This window comes from Pseudonaja textilis, chromosome 10 (genome assembly GCF_049901715.1).
Source record: "Pseudonaja textilis isolate UNSWEBS1 chromosome 10, rPseTex1.2, whole genome shotgun sequence".
Lineage (NCBI taxonomy): Eukaryota > Metazoa > Chordata > Lepidosauria > Squamata > Elapidae > Pseudonaja > Pseudonaja textilis.
In genome coordinates, this window is record NC_141999.1 from 21,315,976 (window position 1) to 21,338,209 (window position 22,234).

The following is a 22,234-nucleotide window of genomic DNA, read 5'->3' on the forward strand; positions in this document are numbered from 1 at the left end:
TTTATGAGCCATGACTATAATACAATGCAGAGTTACTATACTTAGTAAACTCCACTGAGCTCAGCCATGCTTACTACTAATTGCATACTTTCCTGTTATAAAGGCTTAGACAACAGATTTTCAGCCAGCAGAAATGTAGTTGCTACCTTTTCTAGATATGCAAATGTATAGATATTTACATATCAGTTTATTTACAAATGTACAGCTGTGCGAATTCTATACAGTGAATCCATGACTTAGGTTCATTATTGAGCCCAAAATTTCTGTTGCACAGAGACAGATGTCTTTTTAGGTGAATTTTGCCCCATTTTGCTACATTTCTTGTCCAATTTGTTAAGTGAATTTGGCTTCCCCATAGAAGGTCGCAAAAGCTGATCACACGACTCCTGGACACTGCAATTGTCATCAATACGAACCATTTGCCAAGGGTCCGAATTTTGATCATGTGACCATGGGGATGCTGCAAACAGTCGTGTGAAAACGGTCATAAGTCATTCAATGCCACTGTAACTTCGAATGGTCACTAAATGAAGTGTTGTAAGTCGAGGACTACCTGTGCTTGCAACTACAGTATCTGCCCCACCAGAGCAGATAGGCCTGTTCCAGGTTCCTTCCCTGAAATATTGCCATTTTGTGGGACATCTCCCTTTATAAACCCCACCCTAGGGAACTCCCTGCCCCATGACATCTAACAGCCTCCATACCCCTTTTATCCTTCCCCATACCACTCCACACCAGAGGTGGTATTCAGCAGGTTCTGACCAGTTCTGGAGAACCGGTAGTGGAAATTTTGAGTAGTTTGTAGAACCAGCAAATATCACCTCTGACTGGCCCCACCCACACCTATTCTCTGCCTCCAGAGTCCCAGCTGATCGGCTGGGTCTTCTTTGGTTGCCCTGCACAGGAGAACGGAGCTGGAAAGCAGGTTAGTGGGGTGAAGAGGAAATGGGATTTTCCGTAACCTTCCCCCAGGAGTGGGGTGGGAGATTTTACAGTATCGTTCCCCTCCCACGCCCACCAAGCCACGCCCACCAAGCCACACCATGCCCACCAAGCCACGCCCACAGTACCGGTAGTAAAAACATTTTTGAATCCCACCACCGCTCCACACCTGATCTTCTCCTAAGCTTTGAAATAATAAGGTGATGTCAGATTGGGATAAGAATGTGCTTGGGATGTGGGGTTGTGGCACCAGTTTGCGTTTTAATTTTTATTACTGTTGGATTTTTTTTTTTAACCGTGATATATTGTTTTGCAAGTTGAAAGCTGTCCAGAATTGATTTATGATTTTATGGCAGAGCTACGTAAATATTTTAAATAAATAAATAAATTCGATTGGGAGAGAATAATGTGCTAAAAAGCTACCGAGCTACTGTGTTGAAATGTTCAATTATAGCCATAAAAACCAACTGATTTTGGCACATTTAATGGAGGGAAAGGAACAACCCAGGAGGAGTTTCTCAAATACAAACACATTACCAAGCTGTCCAAAGGAACACAACACTTCCCATTTCCAAAAGTCGCAATTATTATTTTTTTAAAAAACCCCAAGCAGAGTTTTAGATGAGGATTTATTAGGATATAGATTTCAAGGTGGAAATGACAGAGGGAATAAACATAAAAATCCCTGTTTATTGAATCTTCAGCAAGAGGATAGCTCTTTCGTTAGCACTAAGGGGCAGCTGTATTCAGAATCCAGTTCAATCTAGGGTCTCCACGTTTTGAGATTTGTGGACCTCAACTCCCAGAATTCTCCAGCCAGCATGGAAGAATTCTGGGAGTTGAAGTCCACAAATCTTAAAGTTGTCAAATTTGAAAACCTCTGGTTTAGGACTATCAGATCTGGTCTACAAGATTCTGGATGACCTGTAGATGGCACCAAAGAGAGAAAGAAAACAACTTCTAGTATGACTTTGTATTTATTCATAATTATATTTAATTCCTTATGGGATGTAAAAAAAGCTATCCTTTTGTGTTTTTCAGTTTTATATATAATATATAAGATGTGTTTGTGTTTTGGTGCATATTCTTTTCTGCAGGATTTTGCATTGTGGAGTTTCAAATACTAGTCAACAAACAGGTAGGAAAATTAACCCCGTTGTAATCTTGTGTTCTTTTCTTTCTCACTTCAGATCGGTCAGCGCTAGCTTTGTTCCTCTGAACTCTTTTCTTCAACTCTTCCTTTGCTTTCTCCAAAGTGAGGCCTGGCCACCTCTTCTGTCTTCTTAGTTCCTGTTCAGCTCTCTGGCCATCTGACAGAGACCACACAACGGACAGCAGGACATGACCATCCAATCATCACAGATAGACCCCTGAGTGGAAAAACAAAGCCCTGGGTTAAATATCAGGGGTGGGACTGCTGGGGTTTCGTAGGGGTTCAGGAGAGCCCCTAGTTAAAATTATGTGCAGTTCGGACAACCCCCAAATCCCAGTCCTGGCTGGCTCCACCCACCCCTCCCAGGAGTCCCCACGTGGCCCATTTTGTATACAGGTAATGGTGGGGAGGGCACGGAGCAGTGGTGGGATTCAAAGGTTTTTACTACTGGTTCTGTGGGCATGGCTTGGTGGGCGTGGCTTGGTGGGCGTGGCAGGGGAAGGTTACTGCAAAATCTCCCTTTCCCACCCCACTAACCTGCTTCCCAGCTCTGTTCTCCTGTGCAGGGCAACCAAAGAAGACCCAGCCAATCAGCTAGGACTCAGGAGGCGGAGCATAGATGGGGCGGGGCCAGTCAGAGGCGGTATTTGCAGGTTCTCCAAAATATTCAAAATGTCCGCTACCGGTTCTCCAGAACTGGTCAGAACCTGCTGAATACCACCTCTGGCATGGAGGCTCGGGGAGGGTGAAAAACGGGTCTCCCGGAAGTTCGGGAAGGCCGGAAATGGGCCCATTTTCAGCTTCCAGAGAGCCTCCGGCGCCCGGGGAGGCCGTTTTCATCCTCCTGCAGGCTGGAGGGAAGCCTCAGGAGCCCGGCAAGAAGGAAGGAGAGGGGGGCGACTTCCTCTTTTGTCTCTTTAGGGAAGAAAAGAGGCCTTGTCACATCTGGTCACAGCCACCTTCTTTCCCCAACTTCATTTGCGTTTTTATTTGCGACGCTCCGCCTTTTACCTGAATGCGGTATTTTCCACGCACTCCTGTACGGAGGGCGATCATAGACCCTGGCAAAAATGGGAGACAGCAGGTTTCCCCGGCTTGTTCCGCGACCCGACAGGCAAGAATACAGGGTACAAAAGTGGCACAAAGACCTGTAGAAAAGGAAGGAAAAAGGTGAGAGGTTCTCCCCAAACTCCTTGAGAGAGAGAGAGAGACCAATAAAAACGGCAAATGATTTTCTTCCCCTTGGATATCTACTATTCTGGCTGTTCAGGCTGTAGTAGTTTGGGGTGTCCAAGTTTGGCAATTTTAAGACTTGTGGTCTTCAAAAGCCACTTCTGGACTTTGTGGTTGAGTTGTGGGGGGAACAAAACTTTGATTTTGGGTTTTACGACAAATAGGTTTGTTGTTACAGAAATGGCTAGTTTATGTTATTATGTAAAACTAAAAAGTTGAGGTTTGATGTTATCTTATTCTACTGCACCAAAGGGAGTAGGAAGACAATGCCTTTTCTTTCTTTTTCCCCTTTCCCCTTCCCCTTTTCCTCCCTTATTTTCCTCCTGTTATCTTTTGTATTTTTGTATTATAAACTAATAAACTAATAAACTTAATAAACTAATAAATCATCATCGTCAGCTCCTTTTTATGATCCCATAAATCCCTTGCTGGGTGGAGTCTGGGCAACTGAATGGAGCTGACTGTTTACTGGCCGGACGCCTTTCCTGTTGCTAATGTGGAGTTTTGTTCAGCAGATATATTCTCATTGTGCCCAGAGAAAAATATCTGTGCCTCTACCGAGGATTAAACTCACAGCCTCCTGATTATATGAGGTGAGAGCTCCACCTCTAGGCCACCGCACTACTCATAAACTAAGCTAATAAATAAATACAATGAAAAAAACCGTAATGAATAAAAGCTTGAAACAGACATCTCAAAGTTCCTTTTATTTTGGATAGTAACTGGCACAACTGTGGAATCCCGAACCTGAAAGTTGCGGGCTTCCTTACAATAAGTAAAAACTACAAAATCCATCCCCTGCACCCATCATCACATCACATGGCTAAATCACCATCCATCCCCAGTTAAGGTTTCCTCTCACTTATGCGCAATGCAACCTGACCTTGAATCAGAAAAAAAATGTTATTATATCTAACTAGATCTACTCCAATGAATTCCCCCCTCCCACTTTCCCAGGCTCAGATGTGGCAGCGTGGGAGCATCTGGTCTCAATATGGCTTCCAAAGCTGACAACTTGTAGACTTCAACTTCCAGAATTCCCCAGCCAGCAACTAAACAACCATTACTTTAACGGCCGTTTGAAGTTACAACGGTGCTGACTTATAACCGTTTTTCATAGTTATAACCATTGCAGCATCCACATGGTCATGTGATCAAAATTCGGCCACTTGGCTACTGGTTTATATTTATGATAGTTGCAATGTCCTGGGATCATGAGATCTTTTACGACCTTCTGACTAGCAAAGTCAATGGAGAAGCCAGATTCACTTAACAACTGGGTTACTAACTTAATTGTAGCGATTCACTTAACTTTGGCAAGAAAGTTTGCAAAATGGGGGCAAAGCACACTTAACAACTGTCTTGCTTAACAGCAGAAATTTTGGGTTCAATTGTAAGTTGAGGACTACCTGCACTTATGATTTGAGCAAGGGTATTTGCGGTGGATTGAAAGAACGGTATGTTGGCCTAGAGGTGGAGCTCTCGCCTCACAATCAGGAGGCTGTGAGTTCTATCCTAGGTAGCGGCAGATTATTTCTCTCCCTGGGCAGGATGAAGATATATCTGCTGAATATAACTCCGTACTGGTGACTGGAAGGGCATCCAGCCAGTAAACACTCAGCTCCATTCAGCTGCCCAGGCTCCACCCTGCAAAGGTTTATTAAATGATGATGATTTGTGGTGGGTTAAAAATACCATTCACAGAAAAGGTTTGAGCATTTGTGGCTGCCATCTTTGACGCCTTCGTCCTTGCTTTTCCCACAAGAAATCCTTGCCTTCGCTTCCCCAAATGCCTCCATTACTCACAGATGCCCATGTCAGAACAGCAGTCACACAGGTCTGAATTCCAGCTTCCTTGACTATTGAATGAGTAGCTGGTGCCTGCAGGTTGCGGCTGACCGTCAATGATCACCTCCGATTGATAGGCCATGGTAACCCTAGGAAGGAAGGAAGGAAGGAGAGCAGGAAAGAGAGGAAAGAGAAGGAAGAGGACAAAAAGACCAATTATTTCTATTATTATCCCCTCAGTTCCAAGAACTCTTGGTCTTGAGAGAGTTGGCAACAAGTTTCCCAACTGGCAACCTTTCTTCCCAACCCTCACCATCCTCTTTTAACGAACCCATAAATCCCTTGCAGGGTGGAATCAGGGCAACTGGATGGGGCTAGGAGAGTATTTACTGGCTGGATGCCTTTCCTGTCACCAATGTGGAGTTTTGTTCAGCAGATATATTCTCAGTGTGCCCAGAGAGAAATATCTGCCTCTACTTAGGATCGAACACACAGCCTCCTGACTGTGAGGTGAGAACTCCACCTCTAGGCCACTGCACCACATTGCAGTGCCATTAGAATGGCACCCTGCCACTGCAAAGCAGTGCAGACACAAAACACACCCCATAAGTATTAGCTCCAACTTTAGAGTCTCTTTTGAGAGTTTAGGAATACTGTCACTATCATCCTGCTCCTATGCCCCCTCCTCTTTCAGGGCACCTTGTGACAGCTGATGCGAATGGTCAGCCTACACATCAGGGGTGGGATTCAAAAATTTTAACAACCGGTTCTGTGGGAGTGGCTTAAGTGGTGGGCATGGCTTGGTGGTCATGTGACTGGATGGATATGGCTTGGTGGTCATGTTATTGGCTGGGTGTGGCCAACTCAATATCACTCACATCGAGGCGCGTATCTCCACACCTGGCCACCCATGACTGTGGGGATGCTGCAACAGTCGTAAGTGTGAAAAATGGTCACTTTTTTCAGTGCCATTGTAATTTTGAATGGTCACGCCACACAAGCAAAGTACCAGCAAAGGAGGGGGAAAAACTCCAGAGAAGTTCCTGAGACAGGAAGTCTAGTCCTGCCAAGAACGTAATAAGGGTTAACAGAGAGGCAGTTTCTGTAAGCAACACCAGAATGTTTCCTTCCTGCCTTCCTTACAGGATTAGGCTAGTAATTTCTTCTAACAACCGGTTCTCTGAACTGCTTAGAATGTTAACAACCGGTTCTAGCGAATAGGTGCAAATTGGTAGAATCCCACCCCTGCTACACATCTTTTGTATGGCCACAAGGGAGATGCACACGCCAATCCAGAAGTGATTGGGCCTCCCTTGGCATTGCTATTCAGGCCATGTTGTGGCTGTGGTCCATTCCCGTGAGCTCTTTTGAATTCTTCTCCTCAGGGAGATGCGAGAAGTTTCTCTGAGAACAACCTAATTTGTCCCCTCGTCCATCCCCATGAATATTTTGTGCAGGGCAAAGCACACGCCTTTCTTTGAACGGTACAAGACCTCGATTGTAAAATATCTGTTCAAGGAACAGCTTTGAGTCACAAAGATTCCCATCACACCAAAGAGAAGCTGATACTCATAGAGCAAACGGACTTGAGCAGGGGGAGGGAAAATCACCTTCCCCGAGCTGAGCCTGGGAGAAGGAAGTGCCTGTTTGTTTTAATTGTTTGTTTTGCAGTAGCACCCTGGTCAAACTGGAGGCGGGGTTTTTTTTGGACAGCAATCAATTAAGATTTGTTTGTAATAAAATCAAGTGACACAGATGCACTGGCATATTTATTTCCTCCAAACATGATGTGGGACGTGTTTCAGTTCATGTAGGGTAGGCTGTTCTCTACCTTGTGTGGCTTTTTTGTGAGACGTTTTTCAAACCATGCATGCCAAAACAACTAGATGCAGAGACAAGTGTTTTCCTTTGCGCCATCACTCTGCTAAACACCTAATTCCCACAGTACTGTCTTACGTCTAAGTATATTTACCCTTGTAGTATAGCTATATTACTATTATCCTTCCCATCTTTTTCACTACCTTCTCTTATTGGTATCATGGTTATGATTATTATTAATTTGATATTATTATTTTGCTGTTTTGCACGTACACTGAGACCTTATGCACCAGAGACAAATTCCTTATGTGTTTAATCACACTTGGCCAATAATGTACTGTACTGTACTGTATATTGTATTGTATTGTATTGTATTGTATTGTATTGTATTGTATTGTATTGTATTGTATTGTATTGTATTATTGTATTCCATTCCATTTGTATTGTATTACATTGCATTGTATTCCATTTGTACTGTATTGTATTTCCTATCCTATCCTATCCTATCCTATCCTATCCTATCCTATCCTATCCTATCTTATCTTATCCTATCCTATCCTATCCTTCTCTAGTCTTGTCTAGTCAACAGGATTTAAGCCCCACATCAATCTCAACATCTGTTTTATTCACTTTGGCGCATACAGTACTGAAATAAATTTAACATGATGGCTTATCCAAGGCATCTGAGGACCATGCAAAGGCTTACACAACAGCATAACCTGTAAACCAGACATGGCCAGTTTAGCTCAGCCTGGTGGGTTTTATGAGGTCAGCTAAATTCTTTGCCAGCCCAGTAAACGATGTTAGGCACTCGATGTTATGTAGTTTGATCACGAAGCATCTGCAAGCAAACGGCCAAGCTCAGAGACCACCAAGGACATCTCAGTGTCTGGGTTGGTGGTTTGTGAGCTGGGACTTCCCTCCACATCCATACCAAACACCTTTTTGCAAGTCTGGTGGCCAGGTCTATAGTGGTCCCTCCTCCAATGAAATGTGGACGCTTATGATGTGAGACCTAATCAGGTGTGTCTGTGGTTATCCAAACCCGCAAAGAACGGCGAGCAGGAGGAAAAGGAAGAATGGAGTCAGATCCTGAAGGGAAGGACACCATTCCTTTGTTATCAAGAGTTTTGGTCACGCGGCGCTGATAAGTTTGAGTTTCTGCAAATAGCTTCTCCTTCCACTGACCTCTCCCTCAAATAAGAGCCAGCGTGGTACAAGGGTGCTGGACTAAGGAGACCCAGATTCTACTCCACCCACAACCTATATGAATGAGCAGTACAGGTAGTCCTCGACTTATGACAGTTCATTTAGTGACCGTTCAAAGTTACAACGGCATTGGAAAAAAACTGACCTACGGCCATTTTTCGCGCTTATGACCGTTGGCGCATCTCCCACAGCCACGTGATCAAAATTCAGATGCTTGGCAACTATTTATAATGGTCCCAGTGTCCCGGAGGGGTCACGTCAGGGGTGGGCTTAGCCATGTGACTAACTTATAACAAATGCAATGATTCACTTGACAACGGCAGCCAGAAAAGCCATAAAATGGGGGCAAACTCACTTGACAAACATTTCACTTAGCAACATAAATTTTTCCGTGCTTGATGGGGATCCTAACTTGAGGGCGACTTAACAGTTAGCCTGCTGATGAACTGAAATTTGCCATCCCAGGTTTAAAAAGAAAAAAACAAAACAACAGGTGCCAATGTTTGATTTAGGACCCACTGCCAAGCTTCAAGATTTCAGAGAGCGTTGATTCTCCCTATGATCACCTACTGATTTCTCCAGCTCATCCCTCTGAGAAAATAAAAAATGCTCCGATCATATTTTTCTTTTCTTTTCTTTTCCTTCCTTCCTTCCTTTCTTTCTTTCTTTCCTTCCTTCCTTCCTTCCTTCCTTCCTTCCTTCCTTCCTTTCTTTCTTTCTTTCTTTCTTTCTTTCTTTCTTTCTTTCTTTCTGGTTGCTTTTTAAATTGCTCACTGGTAACCTTGTTTTAGGAGAAATGAATTCATGAAGATATATCTGTTATAGTAAGAGAAAACCCCAGGCTACAGTAACCAAGTTAGCCTCCAAGGTTCCACTAGACTTTCATGAAAAGAAAAAGGCCCTATTGCAATCAATGGGAATTAAACATTTAACTGGGCTTTGGGTTTGCCTGCAATCGATGAGCTTAACATCCAATCCTAAAAAAACATTCGGTTAAAAGAAAATCCCATTGATTTCAAGGCAGCTCACTTCTAACTTGCACCTCGTCCTTCAGCGCCGCTGAGTTGTGGGGTTTTTGTTTTTTGTTTTGCATTTGTAGTGCGGCTTCTTCGCGGCAGGGGCTGACATGAAGGCCGCCCCCTGAAGTTTGCCTTCAGCTTCCAGTTCCGTTTTTTGTTTTTAAGAAAACATGTTTTGCAGACTTCTAGGAAGCATAACGGGTTTTTTTTTTCTCATTCTCTCTTGTTACCATAGTTGGCAGATTTTCCTACAATCCTTTTTTTTTTTCAAAGATAAAACTTAGGCAAGTTGAATAACGAATCTGTACTACATTCATCACAGAAGAGAAGAGAAGAGAAGAGAAGAGAAGAGAAGAGAAGAGAAGAGAAGAGAAGAGTTGGAAAGGACCTTCAAGGTCTTCTAGTCCACCCCCTGCTTAGGCAGGAAACCCTACATCACTTCAGACAAATGGTTGTCCAATCTCTTCTTAAAAACTCCCAGTGTTGGAACAGTCACAACTTCTGGAGGCAATTTGTTCCACTGATTAATTGTTCTACCTGTCAGGAAATTTCTCCTTAGTTCCAGGTAGGTTCTGTCCCTGATAAGTTTCCACCCATTGCTTCTTGTCCTGCCTTGGAGAATAGCTTGACTCCCTCTTCTTTGTGGTAGCCCCTGAGATATTGGTAGAGTGCTATCATGTCACCCCTGGTCCTTCTTTTCATTAGACTGGCCATGCCCAGTTCCAGCAACCATTCTTTATACGTTTTGGCCTCCAGTCCCCTAATCATCTTTGTTGTATCAGCTAGATACCATGACCTGGACGATTTGAGAATCTCCTCTACATACATTTAGCTACCCACTTTGAAATGAACACCCTTCAAATAGTGTGTGAGTGTCAAATGATTTTCAGAAAGTAAAAACAAAAAAGTATTTGCAGACTATAGGATTCAGGTGGCCCTGAGAGCACAGGTTGACCTCCAAGTGACCTCAACGACTCTCAGAAAGAGTACTAATGACCAGAGGACTGTGAAGAATATTAATTCTTCTGTTCTCCACCATTCTTGGAGGAGCTTGGAAGCTTCTTGGACGAGAAATGAAAGTACTTCAAGCAAAAGAAGAAAGTCTTTTGAAAGGAAGCACTTTGGGGACACTGGCTAGAAAGTTAACCTTGGTCTCCAGACCTGTTTTTCTACCTTTAATACAGGTAGTCCTTGGACTTACAAACATTCATTGAGCAACCATTCCAAGTTGCAATGCCACGGAACCATAGCGACTCATAATGTGTCCTTGCACTTACGACCGCATCCCAACCCTCATGTGAGCCAAAATTCAGGCACTTGGCAACCAGCAACGACTCACAACAATTGCAGCATGCCGGGATCATGTGATCTTTGTTTTGTCAGGACTCCCAACAAATCCACCCCCATTCAAATCATAAGTCCCTAGCTGCATCTCTCAGAGAAAATAAAATTGATATATTAGAAGTGGCCATGTTGCTGTTAGCTGGATGCAGCCGATACTAAAATATACCCTTGACCCTGGTCTTCCCCCCAACCTCCTGGATGTATATTCTCCAATGGGACACATCCATAGCCAAGAGTCATCAATCATGCTCTCCAGTAATAATCTTGTGCTCTGACAACTTTGGGCTGCCAGGGTGATTATCTAGGCACTTAGGGAATGCACTGTTCCCTCCTCCCCCCCTTTTTCTGGCAGCTAAAAAGACCAGAGGAGTATTTTTTTAGTTGACACATTTGTGACCTTCCCAGCTGGCTTCTGACAAGCCAAGTTAAGAGTGGAAACTTGATTCACTTAACAACTCCGTGATTCACTTAGCCTCTGAAGTGATTTGCTTAAGAGCCAGGGCCAAAAAATGTTGTAAAATTGGGTATGTCACTTTAAACGCTTGTTTAGTATCAGAAATTCTGGTCTAGTTGCAGTAAATTGAGGAACTTCCTGTACCAACTTAACAAAAACAAATAAATGACATTTTCCCCCTTTTCTTGAGGGTGCAGTTTGCTTTTTCTTTAAGAGGCGGGGGAAGGGGGGTCCTTGGTGCTCTCTGAGCTTGCTTGTTTTCTTGTGGACGTTTCGTTACCCTACTAGGTAACATCATCAGTAATACGGATGAGATTACCTACCCTCATTTCAACCCTGAGCTACAAATATTCTCCTTTATTGATACTTTTTGTTTAGGTTGTCATGAACAACACTAGAACAAGGCCAGGATATCATCTCTCCCCCACCCCATTGATTAATACATCAGAATTTGGACTCAAGTTTCAAATGAAAACTCTATTAAATTGGGCTGCTCCATTCTCTAGATTTATTTCTCTTCTAAGACCTCCAGAGCGAAATTATTTCTTGTTCTACAAGCAGAAGTGATATTCAACAGGTTCTGACCAGTTCTGGAGAACCGGTAGCGGAAATTCTGAGTAGTTCAGAGAACCGGCAAATCCCACCTCTGACTGGCCCCACCCCCATCTATTCTCTGCCTTCCGAGTCCCAGCTGATTGGCTGGGTCTTCTTTGGTTGCCCTGCAAAGGAGAACGGAGCTGGAAAGCAGGTTAGTGGGGTGGGGAGGAAGTGGGTATTTTGCAGTAACCTTTCTCTGCCACGCCCACCAAGCCACGCCAGCAGAACCGCTAGTAAAAAAAATTTGAATCCCACCACTGTCCTTTCTTTCTAGCTCCTTCTGGTATCATAATGGCTTTACGAGGACTTTGAGCACTAATGCCCACCACTAAATAAACCCCCCACCCTTCTGTAGAGTTCCCCCTCCCCCAACAAACAGCTAATCTAATCTGACATAGTCCACTTCAAAGCAGATCAAGTCAAGATGTCCCATTGAATAATCATGCAATGTGTTTAGCTTCATGTGACATAAAGACTTTCAAGAATCACTTTCCAAAATCACTTTCAAGAACAGATTGGACTGCCATTTGTCAGAAACGATGTAGGGTCTCCTGCTTGGGTGGGGAGTCGAATTAGATGACCTACAAGGTCCCTTCCAACTCTGATTTCTGTTATGACGAGCGATTGTGGTTTGAAAAAGCACTTTTTATAGCCAGGGCGTATGTCCTGAGAGAGAGAGATACAGCCTTCTCACCACCTTTTAGAACCCCAAGCCTGGAAATGGTGTCTCTTCAAACTAAGGTTAACATTTCAGCCTGACATGGAAGCTTTTATCCAAACAATTGCCGTTTATAGTCAGTGCAAAAGGTCTGAGATCACAGAACATTCTTAAAACAAAGATGAACAAAATACAATTGTTCTGTTCTGTTCCCTTGTCATGAGCCCAAATCAATTATCCATACAACGATTCTCAGTCGTGCAGCTTGTGATTGCCCCAAAGGCGTTTTTTTCAAGAGGCAATTGGACTTTCTAGTTTTTCTTTGAAGGCATTTTGCTGAAGAAGCTTCTTGGATGAGAAGCGAAACATCTTCAAAGAAAAAATGGAAAATCCGGTTGCTTCTTGAAAAAAAGTATATTTGGGACAACCGTACTATGACTTAAGATGGCTCTGTTGAGTTCATCTGAATCCAGTTTTCACCCAGAGAGAAGACTGAAGTGGAGATTTGATTAACATCATGTTAACATCAGATCAAGGAATTGCCAAACAAGTCAATAATAAACAGCTCAACCAAAGAACTTGTAAAACCATTTCCACCAACACCACACGGCAAGCCACTAAAATATAAACTGAGAGCAAACCTCACTTCTAGCACTGATGATATTCCCCAGCTGGGTAATGAAATGTCTGCAAGAAAACAGCCAAGCTCAGAGAGCACCAAGGACCCCCCTCAAGAAGATTTAAGGCACTCAATCCTTTCTCTATCACCTAGCCCATCATTCTTCTCTTCATAATGGACCCACCCCTTCCTAATTCTTTCTACTATTAACCTACTCCAAAAAAATCCTTACGTGTTGTTTCTCGTTTCTTTTAACATAATAAACTACAAATTGAGCTGGAAACAAAACACACAATTCTAGAAAATGGCAATAGAGAAGCTTTAAAAGTTTTTAAAACTCCTATTTATTCTTCATCCTGCTCCAAAAAAATCAACTTGACATCAACAGAGGATTTGCAAACATTTCTACATGGGCTTATATTCTCTTACCTGTATTTTAAAAAAACCAACCCACTGAAATTTCAGATTTTTCTGTTGACCAGCTGTCTCTAAGCAAGAAACTGAGTCCCGTCAATGGCCATCTGTTATATAGACCTTATGGCTAGGGCGGAGAATGAGTTGATAGGGGAAAGTATGAATAAATTAGGTGGGGCAACTAGGAGGTGAACAGAAGCCCAAAACTATGAACCTTGTTAAACAGAGTTGAGGGGTATGATTTACCAAGAAAGAATGTTGATTTTTCAAACAAGAACACACAGAGAAATAGTCCTCTACATATAACTGTTTGTTTAGTGATTGTTCAAAATTGCAATGATCCTGGGGGGGGGAAAAGTGTCTTATGACCATTTCTCACACTTATGACCTTCGCAGCCTCCCCGTGGTCACGTGATCAAAATTGGCCCGCTTGGCCAACTGGCTCCTATTTATGACGGTTGCAGAATCCCAAGGATCATGGGATTCCCCTTTTGCGACTTTCTGCCCAGCAAAGTCAATGTGGAAATCCAGATTCACTTAACAACTGTGTAACTGAACAACTGCAGCGTTTTGCTTAACAATGGTTGGCACGGAAGGTTGTAAAATGGGGCAAAATTCACTTAACCAATATAGCCACAGACCTTTGGGGGGACTCAATGTGTGTGTGTGTGTGTGTCGTATTTTGAGGACTACTCGGACATAGGACGAGTGAGTCACTGAGATCCAAGGGGCAGAGAATATTATCTCTGGGGTTTCCACCCTCCCCTCTTTTAAAATTAAAAATAAAAGGCTTCTCAGAGAGATAAACGGCCTAGTCTATAGGTATCGTGGTTTCTTCTCACCGAATGACGCAAAGATACCTCCAACGCAATCATATGATGGAAATATTGGGATTGCGGTTTAATATATTTGGAGGTTTGAGCAACGTATCCTGTAGCAGTAGGTAAATATTTGCGTAGGCAAACCTTTCTTTTTCCCCCGCCATTGCTAAACTCTCTGGACTTTGGACTGTCAACTTACATATTTGAGAGAACAGCCATAAATGGTATTTGCTCAGGGATGCAGAGAGCAAACATTTAAAAAGGGAAGATATTATGGATTAACTCAACCTAATTTTCAAGATTTGCCTAACGCAGAGAGAGCCATAAATAGCTCCGGACTGAGCTGACATAATGCCCTAAGCATCAGCTAACCAATTCTGTTTAAGCTCTGGGTCCATCTAGCCTGCAACTCTCATTGGTCCTTAGCCAATGGCCTCTGATGGTGATGTTATTTATTTATTTATTTATTTAACAGAATAAAAGGTAGTCATTGACTTACAACAGTTCACTTAGTGACTGTTCAAAGTTACGACTGAAAAAAAGTGACCGATGACTGTTTTGCACACTTGTGACTGTGGCAGCATCCCCGTGGTCACGTGATTTACATCAGATGCTTGACAACTGACTCACACTTATGACGGCTGCAGTTTCCAGGGGAACCCATCAGTGGTGGGATTCAAAAAAATTTACTATCAGCTCTGTGGGTGTGGCTTGGTGGGCGTGGCTTGGTGGGCGTGGCAGGGGAAGGTTACTGCAAAATCCTCATTCCCTCCCCACCCCGCGAACTTGCTTTCCAGTTCTGTTCTCCTGTGCAGGGCAACCATAGAAGACCCAGCCGATCAGCTGGGACTCGATGGGAGGCAGAGAAGAGATAGGGGCAGGGGCAGTCAGAGGTGGGATTTGCTGGTTCTCCAAACTACTCAGAATTTCCGCTACTGGTTCTCCAGAACTGTTATCTTATAACTGTTATCTCCCCATTATCTTCCTGGAATGCGTGATTAGTTATCTTGGTTTGCCTTGGAACTCTCGTCAATGCGGTTTGTTTTTGGTTTCCTTTTGCTTCACGATCTAGTTTTTGAATTTAAACAGCGAAGCTAAGTTGAAGGCATTCATGTTTTAGTTTTTGTGTTATTTTTGAGACACTACCGGTCATCCCACTCCCAGAGGCCTGAGGTAAGCCTCTGGACCTTTGGGAGGGCAAAAAAGGTGCTCCCGGAAATTCCGGTAGGCCACGCCCGCCATGGCCACACCCACCCAGTGAACTGGTTGCTGGGATTTTTGAATCCCACCCCGTGTATTGGAGTTTTATTTTTCTATCAGAGTTTTCATTTTTGTATGTCACTCTGAGTCAGCTGGGCGACTCTATCCATTTTCTAAATGAATGAGTGAATGAATGAATGAATGAATGAATGAATGAATAAATAAATAAATAAATAAATAAATAAATAAATAAATAAATATACGGTTCTTATAAAGTAGGTTGTGAACGTGTGGGCAGGGCTATTTGTGCATTTTGCCAAAGACATCCGTGTTCTTTTTCTTCTTTTCTTTTATTGCTGAACTGGCTTGATTTCCAGAAGTCTTCGAGCCTGTAAAACATTCTGCCTACATTGTAAAATTTATTGGCCTCCCATCTCAACAGGAGGTAACTCTGGGTGGGCTTAGTAAAGGTAAAGGTTCCCCTCGCACATCCGTGCTAGTCGTTTCCGGCTCTAGGGGGTGCTGGTGCTCATCTCCGTTACAAAGCCGAAGAGCCAGCACTGTCCAAAGACGTCTCTGTGGTCATGTGGCCGGCAGGATTAAATGCCTTCGAAGGCGCACGGAAGGCTGTTCCCTCCCCACCAAAGCGGTCCCTATTTTTCTACTTGCGTTTTTTTTTACAGGCTTTCGAACTGCTCAGTTGGCAGAAGCTGGGACAAGGAACGGGAGCTCACTCCGTTACACGGCGCTGGGGATTCAAACCGCCGAACTGCCAACCTTCCTGATCAACAAGCTCAGCATCTTAGCCACTGAGCCACCACGTCCCCTCTGGGCGGCTTACCATCTTACAAAAAAAGATAAAAATGATGCAAAACCTCAGAGGCATAAATAAAATACAGTTGTTGTTGTTGTTATTATTATTGTTGTTATTGTTGTTATTGTTGTTGTTGTTATTGTTGTTGTTGTTGTTGTTGTTGTAATCATTAGAGTAAAAACCAAAAAATAGCTCCCAAGTACCTATCCCAATTTTTTTTCTTTAATTGTGGAAAGAGGAGGCAGATGAGAAGAAATGTAGAACGCACAGGCCTCTCTCTCTCTCTCTCTGTATGTGTGTGTGTGTGTGAGAGAGAGAGAGAGATGTGTGTGCGTGCACACTGGTGTGATGGCATTGGTGAGAACCAGCGGCATGTCAAGCTGTCAAAGATACAGGAAAAAAGAGAGATAAATGAATCGCTGGGGCTCCAGCACGAATAAATGAACTCGCTGCTTTTCCTGGGCAAAAGGGTTATGTGAGGCAGACGGAAGGAGCAGCGTTCCCTCCCCGTGGGGACCCCCCGAACGGGCAGGGGGAGGAGGAAGGGGGGGGTGCCCGCCAGCCCATCTGACAACGGAAGAAGAATGGCGGATGAAATGAGCACAGATAGGCCTGATTGGTGGTGGCGGTGGGGGGAGACAGGGACGGGGGAGGGACGCTTAAACCTGACATGGACAGGGAAAGCGATGGCTTGTTGGTATATTTGTCTTTTGGATGATTATTCTTTGTCAACAGCCCCTACCCTCCCTTGCTTCTCGGGGCTGGGCGTCCTGGGAATCTAAGAATCTGCTTCCTAGGAAGGGGGAATGTCCGTGGAATAATTTAAACCCAGGGCTTAATTTTGGCTCCTTTTGTTGATTACCAAGAAGGGTTGCTGATTAGAATAGAATAGAGTAGAGTAAAGGAGAAGAGAAGAGAAGAGAAGAGAAGAGAAGAGAAGAGAAGAGAAGAGAAGAGAAGAGAAGAGAAGAGCATATAGAGTAGAATAGAGTAGAATAGAATATAGAGTAGAATAGAATAGAATATAGAGTAGAGTAGAGTAGAATAAAATAGAATAGAATATATAGAACAGAGTAGAACAGAATATAGAGTAGAATAGAGTATAGTAGAATAGAATAGAATAGAATAGAATAGAATAGAATAGAATATAGAGTAGAATATAGAGTAGAATAGAGTAGAATAGAATAGAGAGTAGAATAGAGTAGAATAGAATGAGTTGTGGGAATGAGTTGTTTAGTAGAAAAAAACTGTCCTTGAATCTAGTTGTTCTGGTGTGCAGTGCTCCATAGGGTCATTTTGAGAGTAGTTGAGGCAATTTATCTCCAGGATGTGAGGAGTCTGTAGATATTCCTTGACGTACGATCACCGTTGAGCTCAACATTTCCGTTGTTAAGTGAAGCAGTTGTGAAATGAAATTTGCCCTATTTTATTTACCACCTTCCTGGCCATCATGGTGAAGTGAATCCCTGAAGTTGTTCAAGTCAGTAACCCAGTCATTAAGTGAATCCGGCTTCCCCCGTTGGCTTTGCTTCTCAGAAAGTCTCAAAAGGGGATCGCATGACCCCAGGACCCTGAGACTGTCATAAATAGGAGTCAGTTGCCAAGTATCTGATCACGTTGGTATGGGGATGCAATGGTCGTAAATGAGGAAAACGGTCATAAGTCACTTTACAGTGCCATGGTAAGTTTGAATGGTGCAAAGTGAAATTGTTGTAAGTTGAGGCCTACCTGTACATCTCTGTCTACGGCTGTGATGGCAAACCTATGGCATGTGTGCCACAGGTGGCACTCAGAGACATATGTGCCGGTATGCGAGCTACAGGCAAATTTACCACACTGTGCATGCGCGTGCCTCACAGCTGATTTTCGGCTGGTTTGAGGCCTTTTTTTGGCCTCCCAAAGGCTTTTGCGGGCTTCTGCAGGCTTTGCAGGCCGAAAACTAACCCCATTTCATCACTTCCTGTTTTTCTGAAAATACCAGAAGTGACAAAATGGGGCTAGTTTTCAGCCTGCAAAGCCTGCAGAAGCCTTTTTGAAGACTCTGGGAGGCCAAAAATCAGCTGTGAGGCGCAGTGCTGGTAAGGGGGCAGCAGGGGTGGTTGGGGATTGTGCACGCGTGCATAGGGGGCATAAGGGGGGTGCATTGCCTTCTGGGTGCTGGCACGCCAGCACGAGCATGCAAGCACACGTACAATTTTTGGCACAGGAGCCCCAAAAGGTTAGCCACCACTGGTCTACAGAATCAATACAGGTAGACCTCAACTTACAACCATTCGTTTAATGGACTTTCTGAATGGGGTGCTAAAAAAAAAGGGACTTACGGCCGATGTTCACACTTACGACAATCTCAGTATCCGCATGGTCACGCGATCAAGATTTGCATGATTGGCAACTGACACGTATTTACGATGGTTGCAGTATTCTGAAGTCACGTAACCGCCACTTACGACCTTGCCAGCCAGCTTCCGGCAATGGGGGGGGGGGGAACCAGATCTGTTTAATGACCATGTGATTCACTTAACAATGGCCGTGAATCGCTCAACTGTGACAAAAAACGTCACAAGAGGGGGCCCAACTTAAGAGCCTCTTTGCTTAACAAATGTAATTCTGCTCCCACTGGTGGTTATAAGGCAAGGATTAGCTGTGAAGGAGAATATCTGTAGCTCAGGGTTGAACTGGGAGGGGTCCTCTCTGGGCTCGGTTGTTTGCTTACAAACCTTTCATTACACAACTAGTAACTACTCTGTGTCCTTCACTCAGGCAAACTCTTGATTTACTCCTAATCTCGGCTTGGCATATCAGGGTGTTGTTGATATGCAATGCTTCTCCTGCCATCCGGGCCGCTGAAATTTGATTTGTTTTAGAATAAAAGCCCTTAGGACCAACCACCGATTTCTTTGCCTTTATGATCTGGATTGTTTTTTTTATTTATTAAATTTACATGCTGCTGCCCCGCCCCCCCTTCAAGTGAGACTCTTACAATTATACAGTTCCTTCCTTTCGACCGTTGAGTGGACTTGAAAAGGCTACCCGTCTTCTCACACCTTCTCCGAAATACAAAATACCAGGATTCAAACGGGCAAGGGTCATTGCTTTGAATCCAGCCCAGAAGAATTTAAGCACAAAAACACCAGGACGGTTCTATGAACGGCCTTCTTCAGTCCTATCTGATACGCATGTGAACGGGGGAGGCTGTTCTCCTCCCCTTCCCCCAAAAAGAAATATCCCAGTGCCTTTCTCCCCAGTCACCCCCTTTCCTCCTCTTTTCTAATTCCTCCTTGCTCTCTTCCCCCCCTCTCCCTTTACCTCCCAAGCTCCCCCATGCATGAAAAGATCCTTATTTAATTTAGTCGCCACGAAAATCGATTCTGCCATTCGATACAAAATAAGAATCAAGCAGATTAAGGGACGGAAATTAACTCTGAAAATATTTTTGATGGAGTGCCTTGTAGTCTCCCCGCCAAATGGAGTGCAAAGTGGAACAAATGACGGGCAGCTACTGCCAGCGACAGGAGCTTTCCATCTTCCCATTATCCACTAATGGGAAAGGTCCCGCTCTCAAGCCTTGGCCCACGGATTAATCACAACCCAGCCTTTATGAAGATTTATTTCTTCTTGCCGGCAGCCCGCGCGCCTGGGATGAAGTCATAACGCTCGGGGGAGTGCGGGGCTCCCGAGAGGAGGAGGAGGAGGAGGAGGCAGGGAGGGAGGAAGTGTTAAGAAAGAAAGAAAGAAAGAAAGAAAGAAAGAAAGAAAGAAAGAAAGAAAGAAAGAAAGAAAGAAAGAAAGAAAGAAAGAAAGAAAGAAAGAAAGAAGGAGAAGGAGAGAGAAAGGAAAGAGAGAGGAAAATGAAGGAAAGAAGAAAAAGGAGAAGGGGAGGAGGAGAGAGAAAGGAAGGAAGGAAAGAGGAGGAGGAGGAGGCAGGGAGGGAGGAAGTGGAAAGAAAGAAAGAAAGAAAGAAAGAAAGAAAGAAAGAAAGAAAGAAAGAAAGAAAGAAAGAAAGAAAGAAAGAGGAGGAGGAGGAGGAGAAGGAGAGAGAAAGGAAAGAAAGGAGAGAGAAAATGAAGGAAAGAAGAAAAAAGGAGAAGGGGAGGAGGAGAGAGAAAGGAAGGAAGGAAAGAGGAGGAAGAGGAGGAGGCAGGGAGGGAGGAAGTGTGAAAGAAAGAAAGAAAGAAAGAAAGAAAGAAAGAAAGAAAGAAAGAAAGAAAGAAGAGAAGGAGAGAGAAAGGAAAGAGAGAAAAATGAAGGAAAGAAGAAAAAGGAGAAGGGGAGGAGGAGAGAGAAAGGAAGGAAGGAAAGAGGAGGAGGAGGAGGCAGGGAGGGAGGAAGTGTTAAGAAAGAAAGAAAGAAAGAAAGAAAGAAAGAAAGAAAGAAAGAAAGAAAGAAAGAAAGAAAGAAAGAAAGAAAGAAAAAGAAAGAAAGAAAGAGGAGAAGGAGGAGAAGGAGAGAGAAAGGAAAGAAAGGAGAGAGAAAAATGAAGGAAAGAAGAAAAAAGAAGGAGAAGGGGGAGGAGGAAGAAGAAGAAGAAGAAGAAGAAGAAGAAAGAAGAAGAAGAAGAAGAAGAAGAAGAAGAAGAAGAAGAAGAAGAAGAAGAAGAAGAAGAAGAAGAAGAGCAGCAACAACAACAACAACAACAACAATAACAACAACAACAACAACAACAACAACAGCCGAGGGGAGAGGAGGAAGAGGGTGGGAGATTAGGGGGCATAGAAAAATAAAGAGAGAGAGAGAGAGAGATGGTGGCTAACAATAGAAAAATAGAGAAGCACAGATTCATATGGCTGGAAGGGACCTTGAAGGTCTTCTAGTCCAGCCTCCTGCTCAGGCAGGAAACCCTATCTCATTTCAGACAATCTCTGCTTTAAAACCTCCAGTGTTGGAGCACCCACAACTTGTTCCATTGATTAATTGTTCTAACCCTCAGGAAATTCCTCCTTAGTTCCAAGTTGCTTCTCTCTTTGATCAGCTTCTGTCCGTTGCTTCTTGTCCTGCCTTCAGGTGCTTGAAAGAACAGGTTGACCCCTCTGCTTTGGGCAGCCCCTTAAATATTGGTAGGGACACACCTGTACCTCGCTGGCAGATTTGTGTAGCTTTGCCAAGGTTGGGATGTAGGGATGTGCCCAGGACATGGTGAAGAACAACAAAATGGCAGCCACAATGGGGCAGTCTTTATATTTTTCACCATATCCCGCAGAAGCATGTAAATGTGGAAGTTGGCTTGTGCCAAGAGAGTGAGCAGATAACAGATAATCAGAGATAATCAGGGATAATAATCGGAGTTGGAAGGGACCTTATTGATCATCTAGTCCAACCCCCCCGCCCAAGCGGGAGACCCTACACCATTTCTGACAAATGGCAGTCCAATCTCTTCTTGAAGGTTTCAAGTGATGAAGCTTCCACAACTTCTGAGGGCAACTTCTGTTCCTTTGGTTGATTGTTCTCACTGTCACAAAATTCCTCCTTATTTCCAGGTTGAAACTCTCCTTGTTCAGTTTCCATCGATTATTCCTTGTCTGGCCTTCGGGTGCTTTGGAAAATAGCTTGACCCCTTCCTCCTCTCTATGGCAGCCCCTCAAATATTGGAACACTGCTACCGTATCTTCCCTAGTCCTTCTCTTCACTAGACTAGCCAAACCCAGTTCCTGTAAGGATTCTTCATATATTTTAGATATGAAGCAAGGCCCAAACATCAAGGCATGTTGGTTGCATTTAAACCATAGTCCCAGCGATGTTCAGCTGGGTTGGTGTGTGGTTTAGCAGGTTGTCTTGGCAACTTGGGGCTTATTAGTTGGGCGCAGCCTACATTGTAAATATTGCCAATCATTCGTGTTGTTTGAATTGGCTCTCAAGAAGGTTATTAGGCCGGGGCTAAAAATATGAATTTGGTCTCTATTTCACACCTCGCCATGTTTTTGTTTAAAATCGGTTGATCAAGTTGCTGGCTAAGTCATATTAATCAGATCCACACAAGTGCTCTAAGACCAATATGGAATAACCCACATTATGGCTTAGCTGGTTTCTAGAACAAGCCTCGGGGTTCATTTACGACAGAAGAAGCTAGCTGAAATTGGTGGAATTGAGTTGAGACATCAAATCTATATATATAAAAGCAAAATACCACTTACGCATCATCACAAAGTCTCCAGGA

General features: G+C 43.7%; 1 protein-coding gene across 1 annotated transcript; it reads right to left on the reverse strand.

The window, feature by feature from the left end:
* Positions 1-1,557: 1,557 nt before the first annotated feature.
* Positions 1,558-13,392, reverse strand: CNFN (cornifelin). The gene is made up of 4 exons (XM_087940093.1): positions 13,264-13,392; positions 5,135-5,265; positions 3,107-3,243; positions 1,558-2,312 (listed from the first exon to the last, which is right to left on the reverse strand). The coding sequence occupies exons 2-4, from the start codon at positions 5,256-5,258 to the stop codon at positions 2,226-2,228; spliced, it is 348 nt and encodes a 115-aa protein (XP_087796219.1). The 5' UTR covers positions 5,259-5,265; positions 13,264-13,392; the 3' UTR covers positions 1,558-2,225.
* Positions 13,393-22,234: the final 8,842 nt, after the last annotated feature.